Source organism: Diospyros lotus, chromosome 6 (genome assembly GCF_014633365.1).
Source record: "Diospyros lotus cultivar Yz01 chromosome 6, ASM1463336v1, whole genome shotgun sequence".
Classification (NCBI taxonomy): Eukaryota; Viridiplantae; Streptophyta; class Magnoliopsida; order Ericales; family Ebenaceae; genus Diospyros; species Diospyros lotus.
Genome location: NC_068343.1, coordinates 5,428,271 through 5,455,633, shown reverse-complemented (window position 1 = coordinate 5,455,633; position 27,363 = coordinate 5,428,271). Strand labels below are relative to the sequence as shown.

Below are 27,363 nucleotides of genomic sequence, written 5' to 3'. Positions count from 1 at the left end.
GAAAAACAAAACCAAAATAACATAATTTTTATATGATTATATTTTTTCACTTGTTTTTCTAATTTCCTCTTTTTAAATCATCAATTGACACTATTTTTCTCCATTTAAGGGTAAATTTGATACTTTTATTTTTAATTAATTTATAATAATAGAATTGTATATAATTATTTAAGATTAATCGAGAGATTATAATTATTTTCCTTTTAATATATATATATATAGTTTTTTTGCCCCAAAAATAATGTTAATGAGATTTTTTTTATCAAAAATAAAATTACAAACGGGTTAAGTGTTCTAAGTTTTAACTATTAAATTAAAATATATTAATGCACCTCAATTTTATATTCTAGCTTAATAATTAGTCAAGATACATTAATTAAGGTTTATTAAGTATATTTTAGCACATGTTCTAATTAAGTGAGTTCAGCCATTTCTCTCATCCACATGAATACCATTATTGAACACTTTTAGTTGATAGAGAAAGAGAAATTGATTTTGAGAGCATTTGGCCTATTTTTTAACATTTTAACAACATTAAATAAATTAATGGATGATAAAAGTTTTGTTTAATACACGCTTAAAAAATATAATAACTATTAAGTTTTAAATAATAATAATCATGTAAAACCAAAAAAGAAAATTCCCAAAAAATGTGAACGCGTCTCCATGAACACGAACGCCTTGCCGCCGTTGCTACATCCCCACCCCACTCTTCCGCCACGGGGAAGAGACTCCATACTCTTCCGTTACCTGTCGATGTGACCATCCAAGCACAGCCATGTCCGAATCCTCTCAAACCCTAACCCTAGATTCCTCAACTCTCTACCTCAACGCTCACAACTCTTTCTCTCTGCAATCCCCACAGACTCCTCCGCCCCTCTCTTTCCCTCTCCCACCGGTCCCCAGCGGCTTTCCGCATTCCAAAATCATCCCCAAAACCCGCTTCCTCGTCGACGCGTTCCGCCACGCCGGCGATTTCTCCGTCTCGTACTTCCTCTCCCACTTCCACTCCGACCACTACGCTGGACTCGCCCCCAATTGGTGCAGAGGCATCATCTTCTGCTCTCACACCACTTCTCGCCTTGTCATCGAAGTGCTGAAGCTCTCTTCGTTGTTTGTTGTTCCATTGCCGCTCTCCGAGCCGGTTTTGATTGATGGCTGTGAGCTAACGCTCATCGACGCGAATCACTGTCCCGGCGCTGTCCAATTCTTGTTTAAAGTTCCGGGTGCTGGTGGTAAGGTTGAGAGGTATGTTCACACGGGTGATTTCCGGTATTGTGATTCTATGAAACTAGACCCTGTTTTGAGTGACTTTGTTGGCTCTGATGCGGTATTCTTGGACACAACGTATTGTAACCCGAAATTTGTGTTCCCGCCGCAAGAAGAGTCCATTGACTATATTGTTAGCGTGATAGAGAGGAATGGGGTCGAGAATCAAGGTCCCGCAAAGTCCATTTTGTTTCTTGTCGCTACTTATGTTATTGGGAAAGAGAGGATTTTACTAGAAATTTCACGCAGGTGTAAGCGGAAGGTGCATGTGGATGGTAGAAAGATGACAATTTTGTGCATTTTGGGAATTGGGAAAGATGGGACTTTTACTGAGGATGAATCTGAAAGTGATGTCCATGTTGTTGGGTGGAATTTGTTGGGTGAAACGTGGCCTTATTTCCGACCCAACTTTGTGAAAATGAAGGAGATTATGAATGAGAAAGGGTACTCGAAGGTTGTGGGTTTTGTCCCAACAGGGTGGACATACGAAGTGAAGCATAAGAAATTTGCAGTTAGGATTAAGGATGTCTTTGAGATACACCTTGTACCATATAGTGAACATTCAAATTATGACGAGCTTAGAGAGTACGTGAAGTTCTTGAAACCAAAACGTGTTATTCCAACAGTAGGTGTGGATATTGAGAAACTTGATGGCAAACATGCCAAGTCTATGCAGAAGCATTTTTCTGGTTTGGTTGATGAAATGGCCATCAAACAAGAGTTCTTGATGGGATTTCTTCATCGAATTGGGGAACCAGAGAATAAGGTTGAGAAGGATACTGGCCCTACCATCGAGAATAAGATGGACCAGTTAGAAGAGGTCCAGCAGCTAAGAGAACTTAACCCCAATCAGGAACTTGATAAAGGAAAGTTTTCAGATGTGCCGTCTTCTTTGGTAGCATCTGGTGCACAAGATTTGGTGTTAAGTGGTCGTGAAAAAGATGAACTCATTCAACAACTTCGTGACTGTTTGCCCATTTGGGTTTCTCAAAAGCAGATGTTTGATTTGCTTAACAGCTCAGGTGGAGATATTGTTGAAGCAGTTTCCAATTTTTATGAACACGAAACTGAGTTTTATGAGCAGATAATTTCTTGTACCTCATCTGCTTGTACATTGCCGGCTGTTCCAATTTCTGAATCTGCAGCACTTGCCAAACCATGTCTATTTAAAAGCCCTAATAGAAATGGGGATGTTACTCAACGCCAAATTTTCAAATCACCGAGCACAAGGAACTTGACTAAGAGCAGTCTTTCTCCAGGAAAAAATAGGAGAAATGTGGATAATAAACGTAGCAAGAAAGCAAAAAGAAATTCAAATCTGGAATTTAGTGGTTCAAAGCAATCTACTATAACAAGTTTTTTCACTAAACTTGCACCTAATGCTTCCCACTGTGCTGAGATTGAAAAACCGTTAGTGGAATGCCCAAATGACGAAAATGTGTTGCCAAGTCATCCTATTAAGTCTTATGAAGAGGAGGTAGACCAATTTATTCAGATCATAAATGGGAGTGAATCATTAAGGAGTTATGCTGCCACTATCCTGCAGGAGACAAAAGGGGACATAAACTTGGCACTGGACAAATATTATGCTAATCCTGGGGGCAACTTTGGTGAGAATAACAGAAGGTTGGTAGACATTGGAAGATCTTCACAAAATGAACGCAGTGTTTGGGATAGCTCTTCCTGCAAAGAGAAAATAGTGTCAGAGGTATCAGGAAATAAAATTAATATGCCTGTGCCTGGGCTGTTGGCTGAGAGAGATGTGATGAATCTTGTATCACTGCCACCAGAAAAGTACTTTCCCATAGAGCATGGTTGGTATTTATTTATATGTATCCAGAAACAAACAACTTACCTTCTTGAAATTATGTCTGAATGATTGATTTTATTCTCCATTTGAAAAGATTTCATATATCAGAGATTAACATGCAGCATGCTGGACATACGGGCAGTCTGCTCCTTATGTCCATCTTTCACGAACTTTTGACCTGGTTGAGGATGAAAAGGGCAAAATAAAAGCTACATCCATGCTATGCAATATGTTTAGAAGGTTAGATGCCACTACGTCCTGCTTCCTTTCCATTTATGAAAGGGGATACTTTGCATCATTAATTATTGCACTGTGTGATTAGTTGTGCTTGTCTTATCATGCAGCTTGCTGGCCTTGTCTCAAGACGATGTGCTACCTGCTGTATACTTGTGCACAAACAATATTGCTCCTGACCATGAAAATAAGGTTACTGGTGATTTCATCTGTCTTTACACTTTTTCCTTATACAACTCTTTTGATAACTCTAAACTGAGGTGTTCAGATCCTATGCTATGGTAGTTCAGATCTGAACTGAGGCGTGTATCAATTTGGCTACTGTCAATCAACTACTTGTTCACCACCTAATCTGTGCCTTGTTTCTTAATTGTTTCTTTCCTGCTTTTTTCATTCTCTGTAATGGCAATACTAATGGTTTTGCAACTTGTTAACTTTCTGTCTTGGGACTCAGTATGCTTTTTCGTTCCACAGGCTACATGATTACTTTGAAGGTGTAGTTTATGTAACTTCTTTCTATTAAACCCTAAAGCAGTCTTTAATTTTCATCAGGTGATGGGCTGCTCTTTCATGGGTTGAAATTTTGAGAAGTTTGACTTACTCGAATTTTAGCTATATTTGTGGTCCAACTTTATTTTTATTCTTATTTAAATTTTATATTTTCTAGCCATGACAATGAGTGTTTAAATCCTTTACTTCAGAGAGGCTCCAAAGAGACTGATAACTGCTTTCTTCCAACCATGTGGAACCTTAAATGATTCAGTTTTACAGAGTCCATACCAAAGGATATTGTGAAGTTCTTCCAGTTTCCTGGAAAGAGGAAAGCTTTGGCCATAAAATATTGAGAGAAAAAAAAAAAAGGAGCATTGCTTTAATGGAACTTTACCCGCTTTTATACACCTATAGGTTAGTAATTGGATTGAAGCAAATATGATAAGTGGAGGCGTGTTATATTGATGGTGTTGAAGGAAATTTATCCTGTAAGTAATAGTGGTTCTTGGGCATTCTTTAGGTGCAATATCATATGTTGCCCTTTAATAAAACATGCTTTTATTGATTAAAAGATAATGCAGAAAAGAAATTCAACTGTTGGACAGGTTCCAGCTGGTTAAAAATTTCTCTAGAATGGCGGGATATGCTGCCTCCCACCCACCACCAAAAACATTCTGTTGGCATCCATTTTTCCTCATTTGATTTTGTCATGACCTTCAATTATTTTCCCCCCTTTCCAGCTTGTAGTTTACCTTTTTGCTTGTTATCTGTGTCATCAACTGACTTACATCCTGAAAAGCTCACTATTTGATTATGGCACTTTATTAGCTTCTTTGGTGCTTTTTCTTGTACTCTCAAGAAGGTCATGTGATGGTTACAACAATGATGCAGGAACTGAATATTGGTGGAAGTATAGTTGTGGCAGCATTAGAGGAGGCATGTGGGACCAATAGATCTAAAATAAAGGAACTGTATGACAGCTTAGGTGATCTTGGTAGGAATAAGTAACTATTGTTTTATGTTCATTTTTCCCAATTCTTAAATTAGTAATGGAACATTTTGTTTTTTTTTTTTTGTTTTTTTGCTGCACAAAGGTGATGTTGCACAACTGTGCAGACAAACACAGTCACTACTTGCTCCTCCACCACCACTGTCAATCAAAGGTGTATTTTCCACTCTGCAGAAGATAAGGTAGGGATTTTATGATCTGGTTATTGGTCATATTTAAATTCATAGAAGTTCAAGTGTAAGGAATATTTTTATTTGATAATAATTTACTGATATCTTGTTATAGCTTGTTGATAAGTGATGGATGAACCATAACTACACAAATTGCTTGGGCATGGATATGAAGAAGTATTTAGTTATATAACTTCTTAGAAGCTACTTTCCTCTGCTAATATTTCCGTCCACCAAGTTATGGAGATAGGATTTCAGGAACTAAGCTATTTTATACTTGATTGTTAATTCTACCTTCATTGTGTTAAAGATGTAGGATTCCAGGAATGAAGGGCAATCTAAGTGTTTTTTTTTTTTTTTGGTCTTTTTGTCTAAATGTTCACAACTGAGCCGGAACCACAAAATGGAAAGAGAACAAAAAGAAAGTGAGAAAGAGAAGATTGGCCTTAATTTTGCCAAGTGTTCTAGGAGTGCAATAGAGTGTCTTGACTCTTGACAAGCAAAAATTTTGCACAACTTGTGCAATTTGGACTTCTTTGGTTTTCTCTCCTAGATATGGCAATGATTGTTTAGGTTGAAAGATGAGAAGACTATCAAGACATAGTGAGAAACCATTTTAGGGAGCATGAAAATGCTAAAATCATCAAATATAGACATTTAATTAATGGATTTTTAAATATGTTTTATGCAGCACAAGAAGGAATTTGTAGAAGAGAAAGAGAGAAGTTTCTGACTCTTTAAAGCATACAATCTGAGAGAGTGTGTTTATTTAGATGACAATCAAGACATGGTTCTGACTCTTGTTCTGACCATCAATGCATAGTTTTGACTTGTTTTTCTAAGACCTGATTAAATAAAGATTGTTGCCTGTTACTGAAAATTTCTGGGTCTGTAGAAACCCCAGAATCCACATATGTTATCAAAATAGTTTTTGGATGCATGTAGAAATAAATGAATCCAGGAAGAAGTTTCTGGTTGATAAGGAAATCTTTTATGGTACTAGAGGGATTTGTTCTTTTCTCATTTAAGCTCTATAGAAATCTAATCTTGGCTTGGTTAATTGCTATTGGTACCAGTTTATACAGAGAAGTTTGTCTTTGGAAAACTGGAAGGAGGTTTGGTCTTTTTCTGCAGTTCTATTTTCCTTCTTGATAAAATTAGAAGCATATATTCTTATCTGTAAGAAAGTTGTTATTCTTTTTTAGCTGAGTTAAGGAAGTTGTTATCCAACACTGTCTTTTTTACGTAGCATTTGTCAGTGAACAAACAGGTAGTGGAAGTACATTACGAAAGAAAAGCCTTATTGTAAACCTCATGCGTTCCTGTAGAGAGAAGGAGATGAAGTTCGTTGTGAGAACATTGGTAAGTTGATCCATTGAAGTAATGATCTTTTGCACCTTAATTAAACAATGTTGGAAACTGTGAAGTGGTTTTATGTTATTTTTTATTGAATTGAATTACTAGACAACTTAATGGCGCATTTATACCTGTACTGTATAACCTCCTCAATGAGACATGGATACATTTCACTTGATATATTTTTGTCCAGGATACTTTGTCTTCCCAGAAGACATGTATTCTCACGAGTTCATATAGGTTTCCAAGTTAAAAATTGGGTATTATTTTTCTTTTGGGATCTTGAGTTTAGCAGTAATACGTTTGTCCATTTACTTGTATAATTGTTCCTTTTTACCTTCTGCACATGTTCTGGGATCTATTTTACAAAGATAAGAAAAGAGTAGCTATTTTAAAATTCACATTATTCTTTTATTTATATTGGTTTCATGTACATAGTGCTTTCTCTTCATTACTTTTTCCAGTGGACTCCTGGCTAAGTGAAGTATGATGATATGAGTTGTGATATTGTTTTATTTCACAGCCATGGTTATATGAGGGCTGTTTAGTTGTACAAAATATTCCCTTTTGCAGAATTTTTTTCATAGAAAACAGATAACATTGTTTTCTAGCTTTTCAAGTTTGTTATGATTGTTGGAAACATTTTTTTGGATTCTTTCATTGTTATCTCCACAAATGGAGGGTGTTACCCCCCTTTTAATATAAAACAAGAGTTTCCAGCTTAACCAAAATTAATATCAATATAAATAGTAAAAAAAAAAAAAAGGTGTCTTCACTACACAAGGCTCCTTGCTTTGGTCGAGGAAGGGTCATGTTTGCAAAGAGACTATTTTAACAGAATCCATAATCTTCCAGCCAAGAATGGGCAACCTAAGTGTTGCTACCAAGACTAGCTTGTAATATCAATACATGTAGTGAAATATGAATTATATAATTGATTACAACACATCAGACCTTGATCCCGCTATGTGCGGTTGGTTATATAAATTCTAACTCGCCAGTCTTTGTCTAGAATTTATGTTGTTTGATTCAACAAGTTTTACACTGGTTGTTGGATACTTAACACGACTTTCTTTTATCTGGGCTTTATACCAGTTGTAAATAGGAATCCATAGGCAAAGTTAATTTTAGAAATGATTGATAATAAATAAAATTATAATATTAGAAATATCAACAATATTAGTATTATAAATAGTAAAAATACAAATAATAAGTAATATTAAATTGATAATATAAATAATATTATGATTATAAATAGTAAAATGGACTAATAATAAATGGTAAAAATATTAATAGCAATGATTCTAGTATTGTAAAATTTCTAAAATTGTAAAAAAGTGTTAATATTTTATAATTAATATCATCACTGATTATCATTGATATTATAATATTAGTAATATGGTATAATCATTACTAACAGATTATTATCATTAAATTACTACATTAGCAATTTCATGAATATAGTACTAATTTTAGGGTAAATTGCAATCAGACCCCTTCTGGTTTGGGTCATTTACAAAAAGACCCCCTGTAGTTTAAACATGTCTCTAAAGGTCCTTGTGATTTGTGACAACTTATCAGGAGACATTTTTAAACTGACAAGAGTGTTTGAACAAAAAGAAGTAAACCACAGGGGCCATTAAAGGCATTTTTCAACCATAAGGGGTCTATGCAATTGGCCCAAACAACAGGGGGTTTAATGCAATTTATCCATTATTTTATAATAATAATATAATAACAATAATGTTATAATTGCTAATTTTCTGGTGTTATAATGATATTATTAATAAGGTAATATTGCATTGTATGACAGTTAAACACATCTTTTGTACACTTAAAACAAATTATTAAATACATGATATGAGATATAATGGTCTTATAGAAGATATAGCCATGGATAGGGATGGTTGGAGGCTAGAATTAATGTAGCTGACACACCTGGTGGAATTGAGCTTGTGATTGTTGTTGTTTTTTTATAATTATTTTAAACATATTTTCAGTTTTCATGATAAAATTAGTTTTCTATATTTAAAAATGAAGGCATTTTCAAATTCTCTGTGAAAAAAAAAAAACTAGAGATAGAGAAAAACTGGAGATGGAAAATTAAAAATGTTTTCTATAACTAAACAGGCCCATAGTCTCTTGTTTTCCCTTCTTTTTTCAAACCTATCATCTTTAGATGTTCTGCTAGTCCTTTTTTGGGTTTTGAGGTTTGTCGTCGTTATTTTTTCTATTTGTTGACAAATAAATTTAAATATTCAGAATAAATTATTAGGAATCAGGATAAGTCCTTAAGTATTCAGAATTGTCCTTTTGCTTTCTTCATGCATCTTTATTTCTGTTTTAACTGTTGGATTCTTGAAAATCATTTAGGTTAGGAATTTACGGATTGGGGCCATGATGAGAACCATCCTACCTGCATTAGCCCAAGCGGTTGTCATGAATTCCTCCCTTCATGAGGAAACAGTTGAAAATTTAAAGGAAAGGCTTCAGGTTTGTATTTGTGTTATATTTCAAGTGATTCCCCCTCCACTTCTGCCATTGGTTGATGTGGCATCAAATTTTCTTGTATGTATTAATATAATGCTGTTTTCTATCATTTTCATAGTCCACTTTTTTGTTGTTGTTGTTGCTAATATAGTGTTTTTTGTTTTGGGTAGTGCCTATCAGCTGCAATGGTTGAATCATATAACATGCTTCCAAATTTGGTAAGCTCTTTGTTGTTTTGGTGATTTGGAGGCCAAATTGAATTGATTGTAACTCCTTTAATGAGTTAATATTTCACAATTTCAAGAGCTATTATTGCTCTGCATGTTTCTATATTTTTATTTGCGAAGGTTGCACTTGTCTGTTTGTGGGGATTCAAATGGTGATCTGTGAGTTTTGAGGGCAGGCTTCTGTATTTTGAGACAGTTTCAGGACTTCTTGTGAAGCTAGCCAAGAGTGAGATTTTAGTGGTTGGGGGAGTACCTGTGTTAAATTTAGCCTCTAATCTAGGTTGGAAGGTTGTTACCTTCCCTCTTGATACATTTGTCACGACCCAAGGGTCGCATTGTAATTTTTGTTTTTGAAAATTAAGTTGTATTGGCAGTAGCTAACCAAATCTGTAACGGTAGCCTTTCCAAAATACCCTCGGTTTGAATGTAACTGCTGGGAACAACCTATATAAGGCTCTCACGCGAGAGGATGGGAATTCATTGTTGAATGTGAACTGAATTCTTTCCCTCTAAACTCTCTCTCTCCAAATTCTCTCTTTGTTCTTCTCCTCTCTCTCCATTTCTCTCTTCTTAAACAATCCCGAATTCAAGCCTCCCTCCCGAGACTTGACAATTGGTATCAGAGCCAGTTATTCTTAGCTGTGATTTAGTGATGGTAGAACAGAATTTGGTGAGATCACGATTCAGGCGAAGTCCAGAGAAATGGCAAAATGCACTAGATTGAAGCAGTTGGAGAATAGGATGGAGGCTATGGAGGTCAGGCTCACCCAGACCCAAGACGTGGTGATGTAGACTAGGGAAGAACTGCGTACAATTCGGGAGGAGTTGCGAGAGGATATGGCGACTTCCCATGATGGAGTTCTGAGGGAGCTAGCAAGGCAGAGAGAGTCTATGGATCAATGGATTAGCGGCGTGATTAACATCCTATCCATGCTCCCACCCTCCTCGAGCAGTGTCAAAGATGGGATCGTTGGGACCAAGCATTTTGCCTAGGCCACAGAGAGCTTCAAAGGTGGAAAATATACAATTCGAGGAGGCGAATGACCAAGTAAGAGAATTGAATTCCCCTAGATCTAGCCAAGGCCCCCAATCGAGGCTATGGGTACCTTTGTTTGAAGGATCCACCAAACCACGGTGGATCCGAAGGTGTGAGAGGTATTTTCAATTCTATCACATACCAGAGAATCAGAGGATCACCTTGGCTACGACATATCTTAATGATGTGGTCGATTGCTGGTACCAAGGATGGTCCAGATCTAGGGGCATGGGGGCGAGGTGGATTGATTTCGCAGAAGAATTGTGTGTTAGATTTGGAGAAAGGAACATAGCCGATGTCATTGAGGAATTCAACAAACTTAAACAAGAAGGGACGATCACTAAGTACCAAGAGAAATTCGAACTTCGAAGAGTTGGGGGCATTGATATGGAGTGCTCAACCCACTCTTACTGATCAATATTTTGTCTCTAGTTTCATCAGTGGCCTAAAGGACGAGTTAAGGTCCATGGTAAAGAAGTTGTTGACCACAGTGAGAGAGGCGACAGAGAAGGCAAGGTTACAGGAATTAATGCTAGAGGTCATTTAAAAGAGGAACAGGTCGGTGCCAAGGGCGATGCCTACTGCGGGTTACCTGACAGGGGGTAACACTAAGGCTTTGATGCCTGTTATCCACGAGGGGAGCAAAAAGGGGTCCTAATGCCCTTGCTAACAGAGCCTCAACAATGGAATAGAGGAGAATGCTGGGATTATGTTTCAAATGTGGTGACAAATACGGCCCCGACTATCAGTGCAAGAGGCACTTGCTCAATATGGAAGGAGAAGATGAGGAGGAAGAGGAACACAATGGGGAAGAGGAACTAGAAGAAAAAGGTAAGGAGACAGAGGGTGTGTATGAGGAGGATCAAGGACAAGAAGGGGGAGAAATCTCCTTTCATGCTCTAAGAAGAGGTCCTACTGGGAAGATTATCAAGGTTGTGGGACAAGTGGGGAGGAAGGGGCTGATGGTGTTGATCAACAGTGGCAACACTCACAACTTCTTGAATGAAGCTACTCCTAGTGAGTTGAAATGCAGAATTACCCACACCATCCCACTTTCGGTGACCGTGGCCAATGGGCACAAGATGTACAACCATTGTAAGTGCATTGATTTCAAATGGTGATGCATGGCTATGATTTTAGGGCTAACTTGAGGATCCTTGAGTTAGGGGGCTACGATATTGTCCTTGGAGTAGACTGGATGAGGACAGTCAATCCATTCATCTTCGACTTCAACAAGCTAGAGGTGACTATGGAAATGAAGGGTAAGAAAATCACGTTGGCTAGCAGCCTGGGACAGGGGGAGTGCAAGATGATTAAAGGGAATAAGTTGCTGAAGCTATTGCAGGAAAAAATGGGGGCAAATCGCACAACTCTATTCAATCTAGGTTGTTGAAGGGAAGAACCAAAGGATGAGATGGGGCCTCAACCGTGTGAGAAGGGAGGATTCCATTCAACCTATTCTCAGGTAACTACCATAGATAGCTTGAACTTACTCTTATCTTGTTCAAAGAGCCTAACTCTTTACCACCCCAAAGACCTCTGGACCATGCCATTCCCCTTAAACCCCAAACTACCCCAGTAAACATTTGGGCCTATCGCTATTCACCCACCCACAAGGTTGAGATTGAAAAACAAATTTCCAACATGCTAGCCACTTCATTCATACAACTGAGCCAAAGCTTTTTTGCATCTCCTGTGTTGGTCAAAAAGAAGGATGGCTCTTGGAGATTTTGTGTTGACTACCGTCAACTCAATTCTCTTATCATTGAGAACAAATTCCCTACTCCCCTTATAGATGACCTGTTGGATGAATTGGCAAGAGCCAAGATGTTCTCCAAGCTAGACCTTCGATCTGGATACCACCAAATCCGGATGAAGCCCAAAGATATCTCCAAAACAACTTTTTGAACCCACCAAGTCTTATATGAATTTGTAGTCATGCCCTTTGGCCTTAAAAACACTCTTGTCGCCTTTCAAGCGCTCATGAACCAGATTTTTGCCCCTTACCTCCGAAAGTTCACCCTAGTATTTTTTTACGATATATTGATCTACAATCCAAGCCTTGAACAACACATAACCCACCTTAAAACAACATTTGAAGTCTTCAGAACAAACCAATTGTATGTCAAGCTATCTAAGTGTATTTTTGCCAAGAATGAGGTGGGATATTTAGGGCATATTATCTCAGGGGAAAGATATCACGAGAAGAGCCTCTCTGAAGCTTATTTTTAAAATTTCTACTGTTGCTATTTACTGCTTATGTTGTTGTAATTCCTTAGATAGTAATAGCCTTTTTGTTTTGTTGCTGTAAGTTCTAGAAGAAGGTAGTTATTGCGATGTGCAGAAATGGTTAGGGAATCTCAAGTTTGTTAGAAGAGTAAGACCCACCCTGGCAGGAGAATCTCTCCTCTGGTGTATATCTCCCTACTCGAGCAAGGTAAATCTCATGAATGAAAATTGGAATTCTCACTACTCTCTCCAATTCTTAGTTCTCTCTTGTTCTTCTCACTCTGTTCTCTCTCTCTCGTTCTTTTCTCTGTTCGCTCTCATCTTTCTTCTTCTATCTGTCATTGCTCTTTGTTAGGTCTTGGATTCTCCTAATTCATATCTGAATTGGGAGGAAGAGTATTGTCAGGCTAGGCTGTGACAAGAGAGTTAAAACTGTCCCTAGCAAGGTCATAACAATAGTGGAGTGGCGAAGGCCTCTATCTGTAAGGGAGCTAAGGGGCTTTTTGGGATTGATAGGCTACTATCGAAAATTTATAAGGCTAATATGAGGTGATTAGCAAGCCTCTAACGAACCTATTAAAGAAGAAGGTTTCAATTGGAATCCCCAAGCTGAAGTAGCCTTCTTGACACTCAAGCAGGCTATGACACAAGCTCCTGTATTAGCCCTACCGGACTTTTCCAAACAATTCATAGTGAAGACGAATGCTTGTGATAAAGGGATAGGGGTAGTCCTAATGCAGGAGGGGAGGCCTATTGCTTACATCAATCAAGCATTGGGACCTAAGCACTTGGGGTGGAGTGTGTATGAGAAGGAGCTGCTAGCAGTGTTGAAGGCCGTGGACAAATGGAGGCATTATTTGGAGGGTAATTCCTTCGTGATTAAAACAGATCACAAGATCAGATTCTTATCTCAACAAAGACTACAGTCCCAACTTCAGAAGAAAGGGGTATCTAAGCTCATGGGACTAGATTATACCATACTTTACCGTAATGGGAAGGAAAGCATAGTGGCTGATGCCCTATCAAGAAGGGAGGGGAGTGATAGAGAGGGCCAATGCCACGCCATCACAGTAGTAGTACCAAAATGGATGAAAGAAGTGGTGCAAAGTTATGAGCAGACTGAGTGGGTGAAGGAACTCTTACCCAAACTGGTAGTTCAAAATGCAGGGGAGAGAGGATACTCAATGTCCAATGGCCTCATCAAATTTCAGGGAAGGCTGGTAATGGGAGATGATAAGGGGTTGAAAAAGAAGATATTGAAGTCCCTACATTGCTTATCCTTTGGGGGTTATTTAGGAATTAGGGCCACCTATCACAAGGTTAGGCAACTGTTCTTTTGGCCAAAACAGAAGAAGGATGTGATAGAGTTTGTTCTAGTGTGAGAGACGTGCCAGAGATGTAAGCACGAGCAAGTGTCATATCCCGGCATGTTGTAGCCTTTAGAGGTTCTAGAACAGGTATGGGAAGGGGTCTCCATGGATTTTGTGGATGGGTTACCCAAATTTGAAGGCAAAGACATGATTTTAGTAGTGGTAGAAAGACTGACAAAATTTGGGCATTTCCTTAGTCTCACGCATCTCTTATCAGCTCAGGAGGTGGCTGGGGTGTTCTTGGATTCAGTGGTAAAGCTACATGGGGTCCCTAAGACAATAGTATCTGACAGGGACAATTTTTACCAACAATTTATGACAAGAATTGTTCAAGAAGTTGGGAGTAGGGTTGCAGATGTCCACTGCTTACCACCCTCAAATCAATGGCCAAACGGAGAGGGTCAACCAATGTCTTGAAGCCTACCTAAGGTGCATGTGTTTTGCTAAGCCGAATAGTTGGAACAAGTGGCTACCACTGGCTCAGTGGTGGTACAACTCTTGTTTCCATAGTGCGATAAGAGAAGCCCCTTTGAGGCAATGCTCAGGTACAAGCCCCATCTCCTATTGGTTGTAGCTAGTAGTTCTTCTAGCTTAGCAACGGTGGAGCAATACTTACAATAGAGGGGGAACATGATCTCTGCCTTGAAGAAGGAGCTAACTAATGCCCAAAACAAGATGAAGCAGACAGCTAACAAGAGGAGAAGTGACGGGGCTTTTGAGATCGGGGACAATGTGTTCCTTAAAGTGAAGAGGTTCTTGCAACAACCCTTCACCCCCCAATACCTGCATCCAAGCTCAGTCCCAAGTACTTTAGGCCCTATGTCATTGAAGCTAAAGTGGGGAAGGTAGCCTACAAGCTGAGGTTGTCTATGGGGATCAATGTGCACTTGGAGTTTCATGTGTCTTTGCTCAAGAAATCCATTGAACCAGGGGCCACTACCAACCAGCAATAGAAGATGAACTCGAAGAGACACTAGAGCTGAGGGCCATCCTAAATAGGAGGGTGGTCTATCAAGGAACAGTGCCCCTAACACAAGTCTTGGTCCAGTGGTCACAGCTACAATCAGACCATACCACATGGGAGTACCTACTAGATAACGTGATTCCCACAAGCTATCAGCTTACTGTGAAGGATTCTTGGGGGCGAGAATGTTCTTGAGGGGAGGGGAGTGTCACGACCCAAGGGTTGCATTGTAATTTTTGTTTTTGAAATTTTAGTTGTATTGGCGGGAGCTAATCGAATCTGTAACAATAGCCTTCCCAAAATACCCTTGGTTTGAATGTTACCGTTGGGAACAGCCTATATAAGGCTCTCACGCTAGAGGATGGGTATTCATTGTTGAATGTGAATTGAATTATTTCCCTCTAAACTCTCTCTCTCTCCCTCCAAATTCTCTCTCTGTTCTTCTCCTCTCTTCTTAAACAATCCTAAATTCAAGCCTCCCTTTGAGACTTGACAACATCGGACAGGCTTTAGGGTACCTTGACATCAAAAGCTATTTGGGAGGGGATGGTTGAAAGTTTCAAAAAGAGTTTGGCCTTGTGGAAGTGCAGTACCTATCCAAAGGAGGTAAATTTATGGTGAGAGTCTGTGTCTAACCTACCCACTTATAATTTGACACTCCTTTTGTGATGCGGTCACCAATCAAGACTCGGCCCAAGGCTGACCCAACTAAACCGGAATAGTATCACCAAAATAGTAGTGCCATAATATTATTTTAATACTTCTTAAGTTTTAGAATTCTACTTGATTTAGGATTCTATTTTATATTTCTACTTGATTTAGGATTCTATTTCATGTTTCTACTTGATTTAGGATTCTACTTCATGTTTGATTAGAATTTTATTTTTATTAGGATTCTAGTTGACTTTTATTTAGGATTTATTTCTATTAGAATTCTAGTTGGATTTTGTTTTCCAAATATTAGATGGATTTGGATTAGCCAAACACTATAAATATACCTAGGATCTAGAGATTGTAATCAAGTTTTTCTTAATCAAATTTCAGCAACCTATTTGGGTTTTCTTAGCAAAACAGTCTTGTTTTGCATCTTTTTGAAAGTCAAGCTTCAGCCATTGAAGTTTGTTCTTTTAAGAGTTTATTTTGGTGTATTTTCTTCACACTCGCGCTACACGCTGCGTCAGGTGGTATCAGAGCGGTTAATCAACCAATCAGATGGCCAATCTTGAAGGTAACGGTAGCAACCAGCCTCGTGACGGTGATTAGGGGTTGTCCGGAGTTTGGAGAGCAATCGAAGAACAGCGGGAAGTAACTCGTACTATCCAGCAGCGATTGGAGCAACATAGCAACCAATTGGGTACCTTACTACGAGTTGATGATGACAAGAACCTAAATAATGGGGTGAATCAAGCCGGAGCGGGAAGACCACCCATTAATCATGTCCTTGTTAATCCTAGAAGACCAGTGATTGAAGATAGCGATGAAGAGGATGATTTTGGTCGAGCAATAGCTAACCCTGGTGGTAGAGGGGTTAGGAGGACTGCGCATCAGCACAACCACTGGGGCAACGATGAGTATAAACTAAAAGTTGATATTCCTACTTTTAGTGGAGATCTTGATATTGAGGGGTTTTTGGATTGGATCACTGAGGTTGACCGTTTTTTCGAATACATGGAGATCCCAGATGAACGACAAGTAAAGTTAGTGGCTTACAGATTGAAGGGCGGTGCATTGTTTGGTGGGAGCGATTAAGAGAAACGAGATCGAGGGAAGGCCGACAGCCAGTTCAGACATGGAGACGAATGAAGCAACTGTTAAGAGGTAGGTTTTTGCCCCCTGACTATGAACAATATATGTTTGAAGCTTATCAAAGATGTGCACAGGGAATGAAGAGTGTGAATGAATATACCTCTGAGTTTTTACGATTAGCGGAGAGAAACCAATTGTCAGAAAGTGACAATCAACAAGCAGATCGTTACTTGAATGGATTGAAGCCTGCTATTCGTGATAAAATTGGGGTTCAGATGGTTCTGAGTGTGCAAGAAGCAAGGAACTTAGCTTTAAAGGCTGAGTTAATGTTGAGTGAGAGATCTCGTAATGACAACTATTGTCGGTATAGTGGGAATGAAAATAAACAATCAGCTTTTGATAAAGGCAAGTCGGTTCAAGGAGCGCAACCCTCCAATCCACCCCATACAATCAACCCTAATAAGGCTACAACGGGGGGAAACATTCGAGGTACTACTTCTAATCTTTCAAAATCCCCTAATCCTTATGCAAAGCCTATTCTTTTAAAATGTTTCAAGTGCAATGAGGTTGGGCATCGATCTAGTGATTGTCCAAGGAGGAAAACAGTTAACATTGTAGAAAAGGAAGAGGAAGATGTTACTGAAGAGGAAGTATATTGCGGGCTTGATGGGGAGGATGACGAAGAAGATTATGGACATGGGCAATATACCTGTGTAGTGAGGAAGTTAATGCTATCTCAAAAGAATGAAGATACTACTCAACGGCATAAGCTTTTTCGCACGAGGTGTACGGTGAAAGGAAAAATCTTTGAGTTGATTATTGATAGTGGAAGTCAGGAGAACATCATAGAAAGAGACGTGGTGGCAAAGATGCAGTTAACTCCTGAAAAACATCCAAGCCCTTACATGATTGGATGGATCAAAGAAGTTGGTAGCATACATGTGGATGAACGTTGCAGGGTGCCTTTCTCTATTGGTAAGTACTCCGACGAAGTCTATTGTGATATTGTTGATATGGATGCTTGCCATATTTTATTTGGGAGGCCTTGGCAATTTGAAGTGGATGCTACGCACTCGGGTAGGAAGAACACATATCAGCTTGAGAAAGAAGGTGTGCGTTATACTTTGTTACCCATAGTGGAAAAGAATCAAACCAAAGCTTCTAAAGTGGAGCTTGATTTCGAAGATTATGTTGTCCCAGCAACCTCAACGTTTGCAAACTCAGGTCTGATTTATGTTGCTAACATGATAGAAACTCCAAGGTTATTGACTCATACTGGGGTATTTTCTAGTCCCGATGGCTCAAGCATTGCTTCGCAACCCAATGATGGTGGTGTTTCCTCTGATCGACTTGCTACTGTAAAGGAGATGGAGGTCATGGCAGCAAATCCTTCTACAGTTTATTCAAGCTCTGGCATAGTTGAATCGAAGGCAATAAGATCTACCAGATTAGAGAAGTGCTCAAGATGGAAGGTTCAACGTCCTCAATCTAACAATAATAATGCAATGGAGGCAGAAGGCAACAAACATGGCAATGATTGGACCCATGCCAATGCTGATATGGCTAAGAAGGGGAGGAATGTCTTTGCTCATGTTCCCTTAGCAGAAAAGTTCAAGCAGTTCAGGAAGATGTCAAGCAAAAGTTGCACAAATAAGAAATATAAGGCGACAGCTGACAAGCATAGGAAGCACAAGGTATTTGAGATTGGAGATGAAGTTATGATCTTTTTGAAGAATGAACAAATTCCAGCAGGAAAGCAGAACAAGTTCAAGCCAAAGAAGTATGGTCCTTACAAGATTCCAAAGAACACCAATGACAATGCTTATGTTGTGGATTTGCCTAATCATATGGGTATTTCTAAACATTCAAAGTGGCTAATATCTCTTCGTACTTATCGGATGTGGATTTGTCCAAACATGATCAAAATTCGAGGTCGAATTTTTTTTCAAGTGAAGGTGAATGATGCGGTCACCAATCAAGACTCGGCCCAAGGCTGACCCAACTAAATTGGAATAGTATCACCAAAATAGTAGTGCCATAATGTTATTTTAATACTTCTTAAGTTTTAGAATTCTACTTGATTTAGGATTCTATTTTATATTTCTACTTGATTTAGGATTCTATTTCATGTTTCTACTTGATTTAGGCTTCTACTTCATGTTTGATTAGAATTTTATTTTTATTAGAATTCTAGTTGACTTTTATTTATGATTTATTTTTATTAAAATTCTAGTTGGATTTTGTTTTCCAAATATTAGATGGATTTGGATTAGCCAAACACTATAAATATACCTAGGATCTAGAGATTGTAATCAAGTTTTTCTTAATCAAATTTCAGCAACCTATTTGGGTTTTCTTAGCAAAACAGTCTTGTTTTTGCATCTTTTTGAAAGTCAAGCTTCGGCCATTGAAGTTTGTTCTTTCAAGAGTTTATTTTGGTGTGTTTTCTTCACACTCGCGCTACACGCTACGTCATTTTGGCTTGTCATTGTTGTCAATCAATTGGAAAAGTCGCTGAAAGATTTCTTATAGAATGATTTCACCCACCTAGTGGGATTAAGGCTCGTAATTCTTGTTGTTGGGTTGAAAATAAATTCAAGTTTCATCAAAGAGAAAAAGCTAAGCCCTTGATAATTTATTTTTTCCCTGCTCATTGAAGGTGAAAATTCATGCAGGAAATCTTGCTGATCTTGTTACATTGTCCTTGTACAGTTTTTGATATTATACATGCACATAGATTTTGCTTTTTTTTTTCTTTTTCCTGCCTTTTTTCTCTTCTTTGCCTCTTTCAATAAAACTGATTTATTTCCCCAGAATGCATGCTAATTGTTAAAGATGTTATTTATGGGAAAAGATATTAAGAGAGATAATTTGACTCCTGATTTCTTTTAATCAGGACTTGCTTGTTCCTCATCTTTTGGACAAAGGCATCGAATTTTCTTCAACAACTTTATCTATGGTTCCAGGCATACCAATAAAGCCCATGCTTGCTAGGTATAATCTTTCTTCATATGCTGCTATTAGTGTTATTATTATTAAATTCTACTATTACTATTCCAACTCATGTTTATTATTATCATTGTCTTTAATTTCTGTCATTACCATTTCTAATCATTCACCTTTGCATTATGATGTTATTGCTTGTTTACATGTTTCTTGTTCTTTGTGGTAGAATTACTAATGGCATTCCACAAGTGTTGAAGACCTTCCAAAATAAGGCTTTTACATGCGAGTACAAGTAAGCCATCCCCCCAATGTTTTCAACCTCCAATGTTTTTGTGGCACCTGTACATGTGTGGTTGTCAGAACTCAAACTCTTGATCCTGGTAATGCCAATCATTTGTGAACATTTGTTTTTTCATTTGAGAATTCATTTTGATAAACAGTTACGTAAGAGGAATAGTAGACTTCTTTCTCTCCTATGTGGGATGTTAGAACACGGCTTCATCTATTTCAATCAATGTTTGAATATAGAGGATTCATGTGTTCGAGCACATCTAGGCACATGTCCAATATCCTTTATCTTTATCATTTTCAATAGATCCAGATATATAAGACATAATAAAATAGTTGGCTTGTCTTTTTCTAGATATGATGGCCAACGTGCTCAAATTCACAGATTGGCTGATGGGTCTGTGTGTGTCTTTTCACGAAATGGTGATGAAACAACATCAAGATTTCCTGATGTGGTTAGCATAATCAAGGAATCATGTAGTCCTACTGCTGCAACTTTCATAGTGGATGCTGAGGTATTCCATTTTTCCAGGATCAACTATGTTTTTTTGTACGACGGTGGTGGTTTACTGATTGCCCATTTTCAGAGTTTAATTTTTGAATTTTGCACCAAGCATTGCCATGAGAAAGATTTACATGTTAGTGTGTGACCTTTTCTCAGGTAGTCGCTGTTGACAGGAAGAATGGTCACAAACTTTTGTCCTTTCAAGAGCTATCTTCCCGAGAGAGAGGGAGCAAAAATTCACTGATTACAGTGGGTAGCGTAAAGGTCTGATATTCAATGTGGTATCCTGTTATGATGGGTTCTGGTGTTCCAACTTAAAAAAGTTAGATGCTTAAAGCCTTGTGAGCCACGATTGAAAACATGTCATCTCAATTGGAAAAAAAAACAAAAAGGAAATTCAAATGGTGGAACTGCCCCCCCATTTGAGAATATTATGCCTTTTTTCTCTCCTCAATGGGTGGAAGGAGTCTTCAATTTGAAATATGGATCATACATTTTTTTAGTGTGGACTTGGCAATCAATTTGAAAAGTTAGTACACAAAAGGGTAATACGAGAAAATTATTATCCATTCATGCTTTAAATGAGGCCGGGGGGGGGGATAAAGAAAAATAACCACCTGTTTGTAAGTAGATCAAATCATCCAAAAAGTGATGTCTTTTGCTTTAATTGACTGTGAAACTATAACTGATGTAAGCCCTACCATAATATAGGTTAATTTAGTGATAGTTGTGTGAGGGATGGTGGAAGGAAATTTTTGAAGATGGGTCAGCCACTGGCTTGAGGTGTTTGTGGAGGTTGAAAGAAAACAAGACATGTTTAAAGATATGGAATCAAGAAAATAAAAAAGAATCATATAAATTTTCCTTTTAAAGTATTTTAACCATTTTCTTCCATTACCATCCTATCTGTTTCATTGATCTACTACTATTTTTTTTTCTTGCTTTTATTTCCATTCCTCTGATCTAGTTTATAAACTCCTCAATTGGTTTCTGATATCTTTTGTTCACGCAGGTTGATATTTGTGTGTTTGTCTTCGATATCATGTTCATTAATGGAGAGCAGTAATCATCTTAAACCTTCTTCTGGAATATGTAGTATATATCTGCATCTGTATACTGATACCTTATAACCTACTCATCTGCTTTACCTATGATTTTTTGCTGAAGTCCATTGTGTTACTTTTGAAAGTTTCTGACTTTGCAACTCCTGGTACATCTTTGTATGCATTTAAGCTGAGCATAATCATTTGAATAGTCTATAGACAAGCCTGTACTGTGTTGGATATGTGCTAGATACAGGGTTAGGTAATGTTCTGGAGATGACTTAGCAGGAAAAAAAAAAAAAAAAGTTTTGGAGAGGACCTAGCTCCTACAGTTCCAAAAGACATGTTGTACAAGCCTTAATGGTATATGAAATTTGAATCTTATCTTGAAGCATGTAATTAGACTTATACGACACAAGATATTCATCATCTCTCAGTTGCACTCTACAGCATTAGGTGGTAGCCGTTCATATAAACACATGATTATGATATTGAACAATTATTTTCCTTCCTCTTTGTTGTCCTGAAATAAAAGGTGTGTGTATCTTATTCATATTTCATACAACAACAACATATCCAACCTTTATCCCACTACGTGGGGTCGGCTACATGAATTCTAGACTTCCATGTATTTCTGTCTTTTGTCATATTCTCATTTAGATCCATATATTTCATATCAAATTTTAATGTCTCTCCCAAAGTCTTCTTGGATCTACCTCTATCTCTTTTTGTGACTAATTGTTCCATTTCATCAACTCTCCTCACAGGAGCGTCTCTTAGTCTCCTTCTCACATGACCAAACCATCTTAGTCTAGTCTCTCTCATCTTTTCCTCGATTGGCACTACTCCTACCTTATTACGAATAACTTCATTTCTAATTTTATCCTTTCTTGTATGTCCGCACATCCATCTTAACATCCTCATCTCCGCTACACTCGTCTTTTGCTCATGCTGGTATTTGACTGCCCAACATTCTGAGCCATACAGCAAGACTGGTCTTATAGCTGTCCTATAAAATTTTCCTTTCAATTTTAATGGGATTTTACCATCACATAACACCCCCGATGCATTTCTCCATTTTAGCCAACCTGCCTTAATTCTATGTGCGACATCCTCGTGGATTTCTCCATCTTTTTGAATCACTGATCCCAAATATCGAAAATGGTCTTTTCTTTGTAAGATTTGGTCTTCTAATTTTATTATAACATCATCCACTCTTGCATTTTTACTAAATTTGCATTCCATATATTTTGTTTTCTTTCTACTTAATTTAAATCCCTTAGATTCTAAATTGTTTCTCCACAACTCAAGCTTAGTGTTCACTCCTTCTTTTGTTTCATCCACCAACACTATGTCGTCTGCAAATAGCATACACCATGGCACATCTGTCTGAATATCTTTAGTGAGTTCATCCATTACTAAGGCAAATAAGTATGGACTTAGTGCAGAACCTTGATGCAGTCCTATTGTAGTTGTAAATGGTTCAGTATCCCCTCCGCATGTTCTGACCCTTGTCTCTACACAATGATACATGTCCTTACGGGCTTGTATATAGGCTATTTTAACTCCTTTCTTCTCTAAAACCCTCCATAATACTTCTCTAGGGACCCTATCATAGGCCTTTTCTAGATCTATAAACACCATATGTAAGTCCTTCTGATGATCTCGATACCTTTCCATTAGACGCCTCAGTAAATATATAGCTTCCATTGTTGACCTACCAGACATGAAACCAAACTGATTTTCTGACACCTTTGTTTCCTTTCTGAGCCTCTGCTCTATTACTCTCTCACAGAGTTTCATGGTATGACTCATTAATTTAATTCCTCTATAATTTTCACAGTTTTGAACATCTCCTTTGTTCTTGATGTGATCGTCTTTTATATATATTTCCCAAGGCACTAAATAAAATTTGCTTGATGGGGAAAAACGATGCTTAATGAAAGTCATGTCAGTGATTATTGAAAAGTATTGATGATTTAGGGAGTTTTTCTTTCTTTGTTATTTTCCCCAAAATCTGTGGAATAAAAGATAACTTCTATTTTACTTTTGTTCTAGTTGAGAATCATGTGTTTTACATGCTTATTCTAGGTGCTCTTTTTACATTCTTTCTTTCCCTATGTTCAGGTTTTCAGATGTGCATGTTTTCCTTGTGAGAGTAGCATTTACAATTTTTTCAGTTTAAAAATGTGGTTATGACCCTTACTATACAGGTTGTTGAAGTCCCCTCTCCGTGAAAGACGAAAATGTACGTGGTTCCTGCCTTTAAATATATAGAACTCTTGTAAGCTGGCATAAAGCCTTAAAACTTACCATTCACTGCATGATCTGACAGACACTTCTTGTTTTGTGATTATTTAAAAAAAAAAAAAAAAAAAAACTTAGATTTGAAAGATTTGTTCGGTGCTGAGAAGCTGGGTTATTTTGAATATGCAAAGGAAACAACAGTAAGTGCTACTCTGTGATTGTTTTCACAATGATTGTTGTTTGTTTCTGTTGTGTCTATAATTGCCCCTTTGTTATAGGTGGAAGCAGATGATGCTTGTTTGAGCAATGAGTCCACACTGAAGAAGATGAAGTCCTTTCTTGATAATGCAATTTCCTCCTCTTGTGAAGGAGTAATGGTTAAATCTCTTGATGTTGATGCTGGATATTCTCCATCAAAGCGATCTGATTCTTGGTTAAAGGTATACATGACTTAAAAGTCAGTCTTGGAATCATTTTATTGAAAGACAATTAACTGTCTATCAGAAATGACACTCTGCAGGTTAAGCGAGATTATGTGGAAGGACTTAGTGATTCCCTCGACTTGGTCCCCATTGGTGCTTGGCATGGGAATGGGAGAAAAGCTGGATGGTATGGCTTTGCCTCTTCTGTTCTTTTCAACTTTTGCTTGCTGATGAACTATTTTCTGTGCATCAGCATAACTTAGGACTTTCATTTTATTTGTCATTATAGGTACAGCCCTTTCCTCATGGCTTGCTACGACCCTGACACTCAAGAATATCAAAGCGTTTGCCGGGTCATGTCTGGTTTCTCAGATTCTTTCTACATAGGGGTAAGTTAAACTGTAATTGATGTTTATGACAGTTTATAAGGCACTATTCCGTTGGTTATCCTGCCCAAAGTCAAGTAAAATTGCATTTTAATCTGGTCGATTCATATGCAGTTAGAAATGAAATAATTTCTGAGAAGAATAACTGGAAGTTTCTATAAGTAAATTCTGCAGATGAAAGAGTTCTTCTCTGGGGACAAAATATTAACCAAAAAGCCAATCTACTATCAAACAGCAGAGGCACCTGACATGTGGTTTTCTCCTGAGCTTGTGTGGGAGATTAGAGGTGCAGATTTCACGGTGTCTCCAGTCCACAAGGCTGCTGTCGGTTTAGTTCATCCATCCCGGGGCATCTCTATCCGATTCCCTAGATTCCTTCGCGCTGCAATAGATAAAAGGCCGGAGGAGTGTAACACAGCTGTAGATATAGCCGAAATGTTTCATTCCCAGACACGAAAGCTAGATGTGAGCATGACAGACCACCACGGATAGCTGCTTATGTGTTTTGAGTGTAGTGATCTCCTCCTTTCTTCTAGGTTTTTTGGCAGTTACTTGCATGTAAAACTGCTGCTCTTGGCAACCAAAGAGGAACAGAAACATTTGTGTATAGTAGCAGTGTCAAATCTGCTCTTTTTGTGACCTTGTAAAGCTAGCTAGAGTGCTACAGTTTTTTTTTTTTTTTTTTAAATACCTCATATTTCGTTAAATTTAACCACCCTTAGAGTGATGATATTGGTAGTCACATAAACATAATACATCTCTCTCCTTCCCCCCTCCCTCTCTTCCTTTATGAGTGGAACCACAAATTAAGAAAAGGGAAGAACCATAAGTTCACTATGCAAAAAGAGTTGGTAGAAGGAGCAACTGACGAAAACTCCCATTGTCATTGAAAAGTCAACGGAAGGATCCAAGGGGCTCGTCATTACCTTGAGGAGACTAAGCGTGGGCCCCATCCCCCGCGTGGAAACCAACAAAGCCTCAAGACAGACTTGGGTTGTGAAGCAAAGCATTTGAAGGCAAGACTCAAGTTCTCCATGTCTGTCTTGAGGCTTACCCTAAAATGCTTTGACAAATGGCACTCTATTGTTAAAAAACTATGTGGCACCGAAGAATAATTAACCAGAAGATGACATGGAAAGAAAGAAAGAAAAGTAGAGAGGGAGGGAAGGATAATACCTATGGTTGTTGGAAACGAACCCCAACGTTTATAGGGTTGGTTAATTCATAAATTATTGAATCTTGGGGGTTTATTGATCTTTTAATGAGATAGAGGTGGGGCGAGGGAAGGAGAAGACCTCCGACCTTAACGCCTTCTCTAGCTAGTATCAACATCTTATCAATGGGGTTTTGAGGCATCACAAGGAAGGGAAAGAAGAGAGGGTTTTATCCCTTTAATTTTACGATGATTGATTCAACTATCATCAAATCATTCTATAAGAGATAGTCAAAGGAGAGGGAGAAGAAGAGAGAGGGGGGGAGGTCTTTGATGATTGGATAGTCCTGCATTGCCACCTTATTGTATAGTTAACTATTATTCGATGGCAATTGGCATATTAACATTGTAATTGTAGAAACTAATTGAGGATAACAATAATTAAAACAAAAAATAAGTTTGGTATATTATTGAAAAAACAAAAAATTTATCCTAAAACTGAAACTAAGCTAAATATTCAGCATTTTTTAATAATTTACCCTTAAAAAATGCTTATTAAATGCTCATTGCTCCTGTCTCATCATTTTTGATAGCCATGGAAGGTTGTTTGCTTTTTTCATTTAATAGTAATAATAATAAATGTTCATTGAATATTTTTTTTGTCTTCACCTTCCATATGGTCATTTCCTTCTTTATATAACATTTGTGGTCTCAATTTTCCATATCCCATTTTCTATCACGCCCTTTGCCCTCTCTTTCTTTGCTATCCCGATGGTAAAACGTCTTGGGTTCTACTTCGACATTGGTAAGAAAACTAGAGGTCTCCAATCATGCTTTTCATTTCTCTAATTGTTTTGTATTACTTTTGTCTTTTGTCCTTATTTTCTATATAAGATCTAAATCTATGTATGATTCTAGTTGAGGCGATGGTTATTGCAATGTGAAAAGAGTTTTGAAGAAAAGTTTAACTAAGCATAGAACATCAGGTTTCCCTTTTGTCATTGAAATGGCTAAGATCAACTGCTCTGTTAGGTAAAAAATAATCTTTTAATACTGTATTTTATTCTTCTTTTTGACAATGTTATTCTTCTTTCATGTAAGTTATAGTTATCTCGATTTGTTACGTCATGTTAAATTTTAAATCCTAAATTCTTAAAAAATTTCTTGCTTGTAATTTTTAGGCCTTTTCGTGCTTCAAATTTGGGCATTTTTTAAGGGTTTTGCTATTCCCTTCTTAGATTTGATAAAAAGAACACAAAACTCTTTGTATTTTTGGAAAGATATTAATTGACTTTATTAGACAGAAAACCTTTATCGTGATTCTTTCTTTGCTCTCACTCCTTTCTCCCTTTATCCTTTAAAGTCATATCAGCAAAGTTGGATTCTAGAATTAGAACCTAACAAGACCCAAATTAAAAAATAAAGAGAAAGATAAAAAAAAAAAAAGAGAAAAAGTGAGAAGAAAGAAATAGAGATATGTAGGGTTTTCACCTCATCCACAGGGCATGGCTTGTTGCTTTATTTAGCAATGGTAATGCTAAGAGATAGGTCTTTCTCTCTCTTTTCCCCTTCTATCTTTCTCCATTGTCTCCCTCTCTTGTTTATCCACTTTGTAACCCCATCTTAATTAATAGGATTAAGTGTTGGCTAATTTTATTTTTTTAATTTTTCTACCCCATAGTCTCAAATCACCTCGATGTAACCCACCACTAGGTTCAGCTATGGATGCCATGGTGGAACCCAATAGTGGGTGGGTTCAATCAACAAAAAAAAAAGGGGGTAAACAGAGTTAGAAACAAAAAGAAGGGAAAGAGAAAATTAGGTGGGAATAAAATGTAAAAATATCAATTTTAAATTCATTATCAGTATTATTACATTATAGCACTATCAATAATATCAACAAATTGGAAAATGTTAATAATAAATACTTTATTATATTAAAATATTACAATTTAAAATAATTAATAACTA

The 27,363-nt window shown here is 37.6% G+C and overlaps 1 protein-coding gene across 3 annotated transcripts; it reads left to right on the top strand.

Moving 5' to 3' along the window:
• The first annotated feature begins 657 nt into the window (after positions 1-657).
• On the top strand, positions 658-24,916 carry LOC127803501 (DNA ligase 6). 3 transcript variants are annotated; one of them, XR_008023527.1, is made up of 19 exons: positions 658-3,083; positions 3,202-3,319; positions 3,424-3,505; positions 4,697-4,799; positions 4,900-4,996; positions 6,244-6,346; positions 8,714-8,833; positions 9,001-9,048; positions 19,299-19,396; positions 19,575-19,640; positions 19,992-20,151; positions 20,298-20,405; positions 21,154-21,203; positions 23,398-23,432; positions 23,570-23,631; positions 23,710-23,871; positions 23,936-24,040; positions 24,143-24,242; positions 24,354-24,500. XR_008023527.1 is itself a non-coding variant. In XM_052339756.1 (19 exons), exons 1-19 carry the CDS (start codon positions 779-781, stop codon positions 24,729-24,731), a joined length of 4,215 nt encoding a protein of 1,404 aa, XP_052195716.1. In that variant the 5' UTR covers positions 662-778; the 3' UTR covers positions 24,732-24,916. The 3 variants fall into 3 exon arrangements, 2 of the variants coding, with proteins under 2 accessions (XP_052195716.1, XP_052195715.1); XM_052339756.1 differs by having other exon boundaries at positions 662-3,083; positions 4,697-4,790; positions 23,952-24,040; positions 24,414-24,916; XM_052339755.1 differs by having other exon boundaries at positions 662-3,083; positions 23,952-24,040; positions 24,414-24,916.
• Positions 24,917-27,363: the final 2,447 nt, after the last annotated feature.

Excerpts from the sequence above, each read along its gene's own strand:
- LOC127803501 (XM_052339755.1), top strand. The coding sequence starts at position 779 with ATGTCCGAATCCTCTCAAACCCTAACCCTAGATTCCTCAACTCTCTAC. Across the intron at positions 3,084-3,201 it reads GTACTTTCCCATAGAGCATG|CATGCTGGACATACGGGCAG; the intron begins GTTGGTATTTAT and ends ATTAACATGCAG. Across the intron at positions 23,632-23,709 it reads AATATGCAAAGGAAACAACA|GTGGAAGCAGATGATGCTTG; the intron begins GTAAGTGCTACT and ends CCTTTGTTATAG.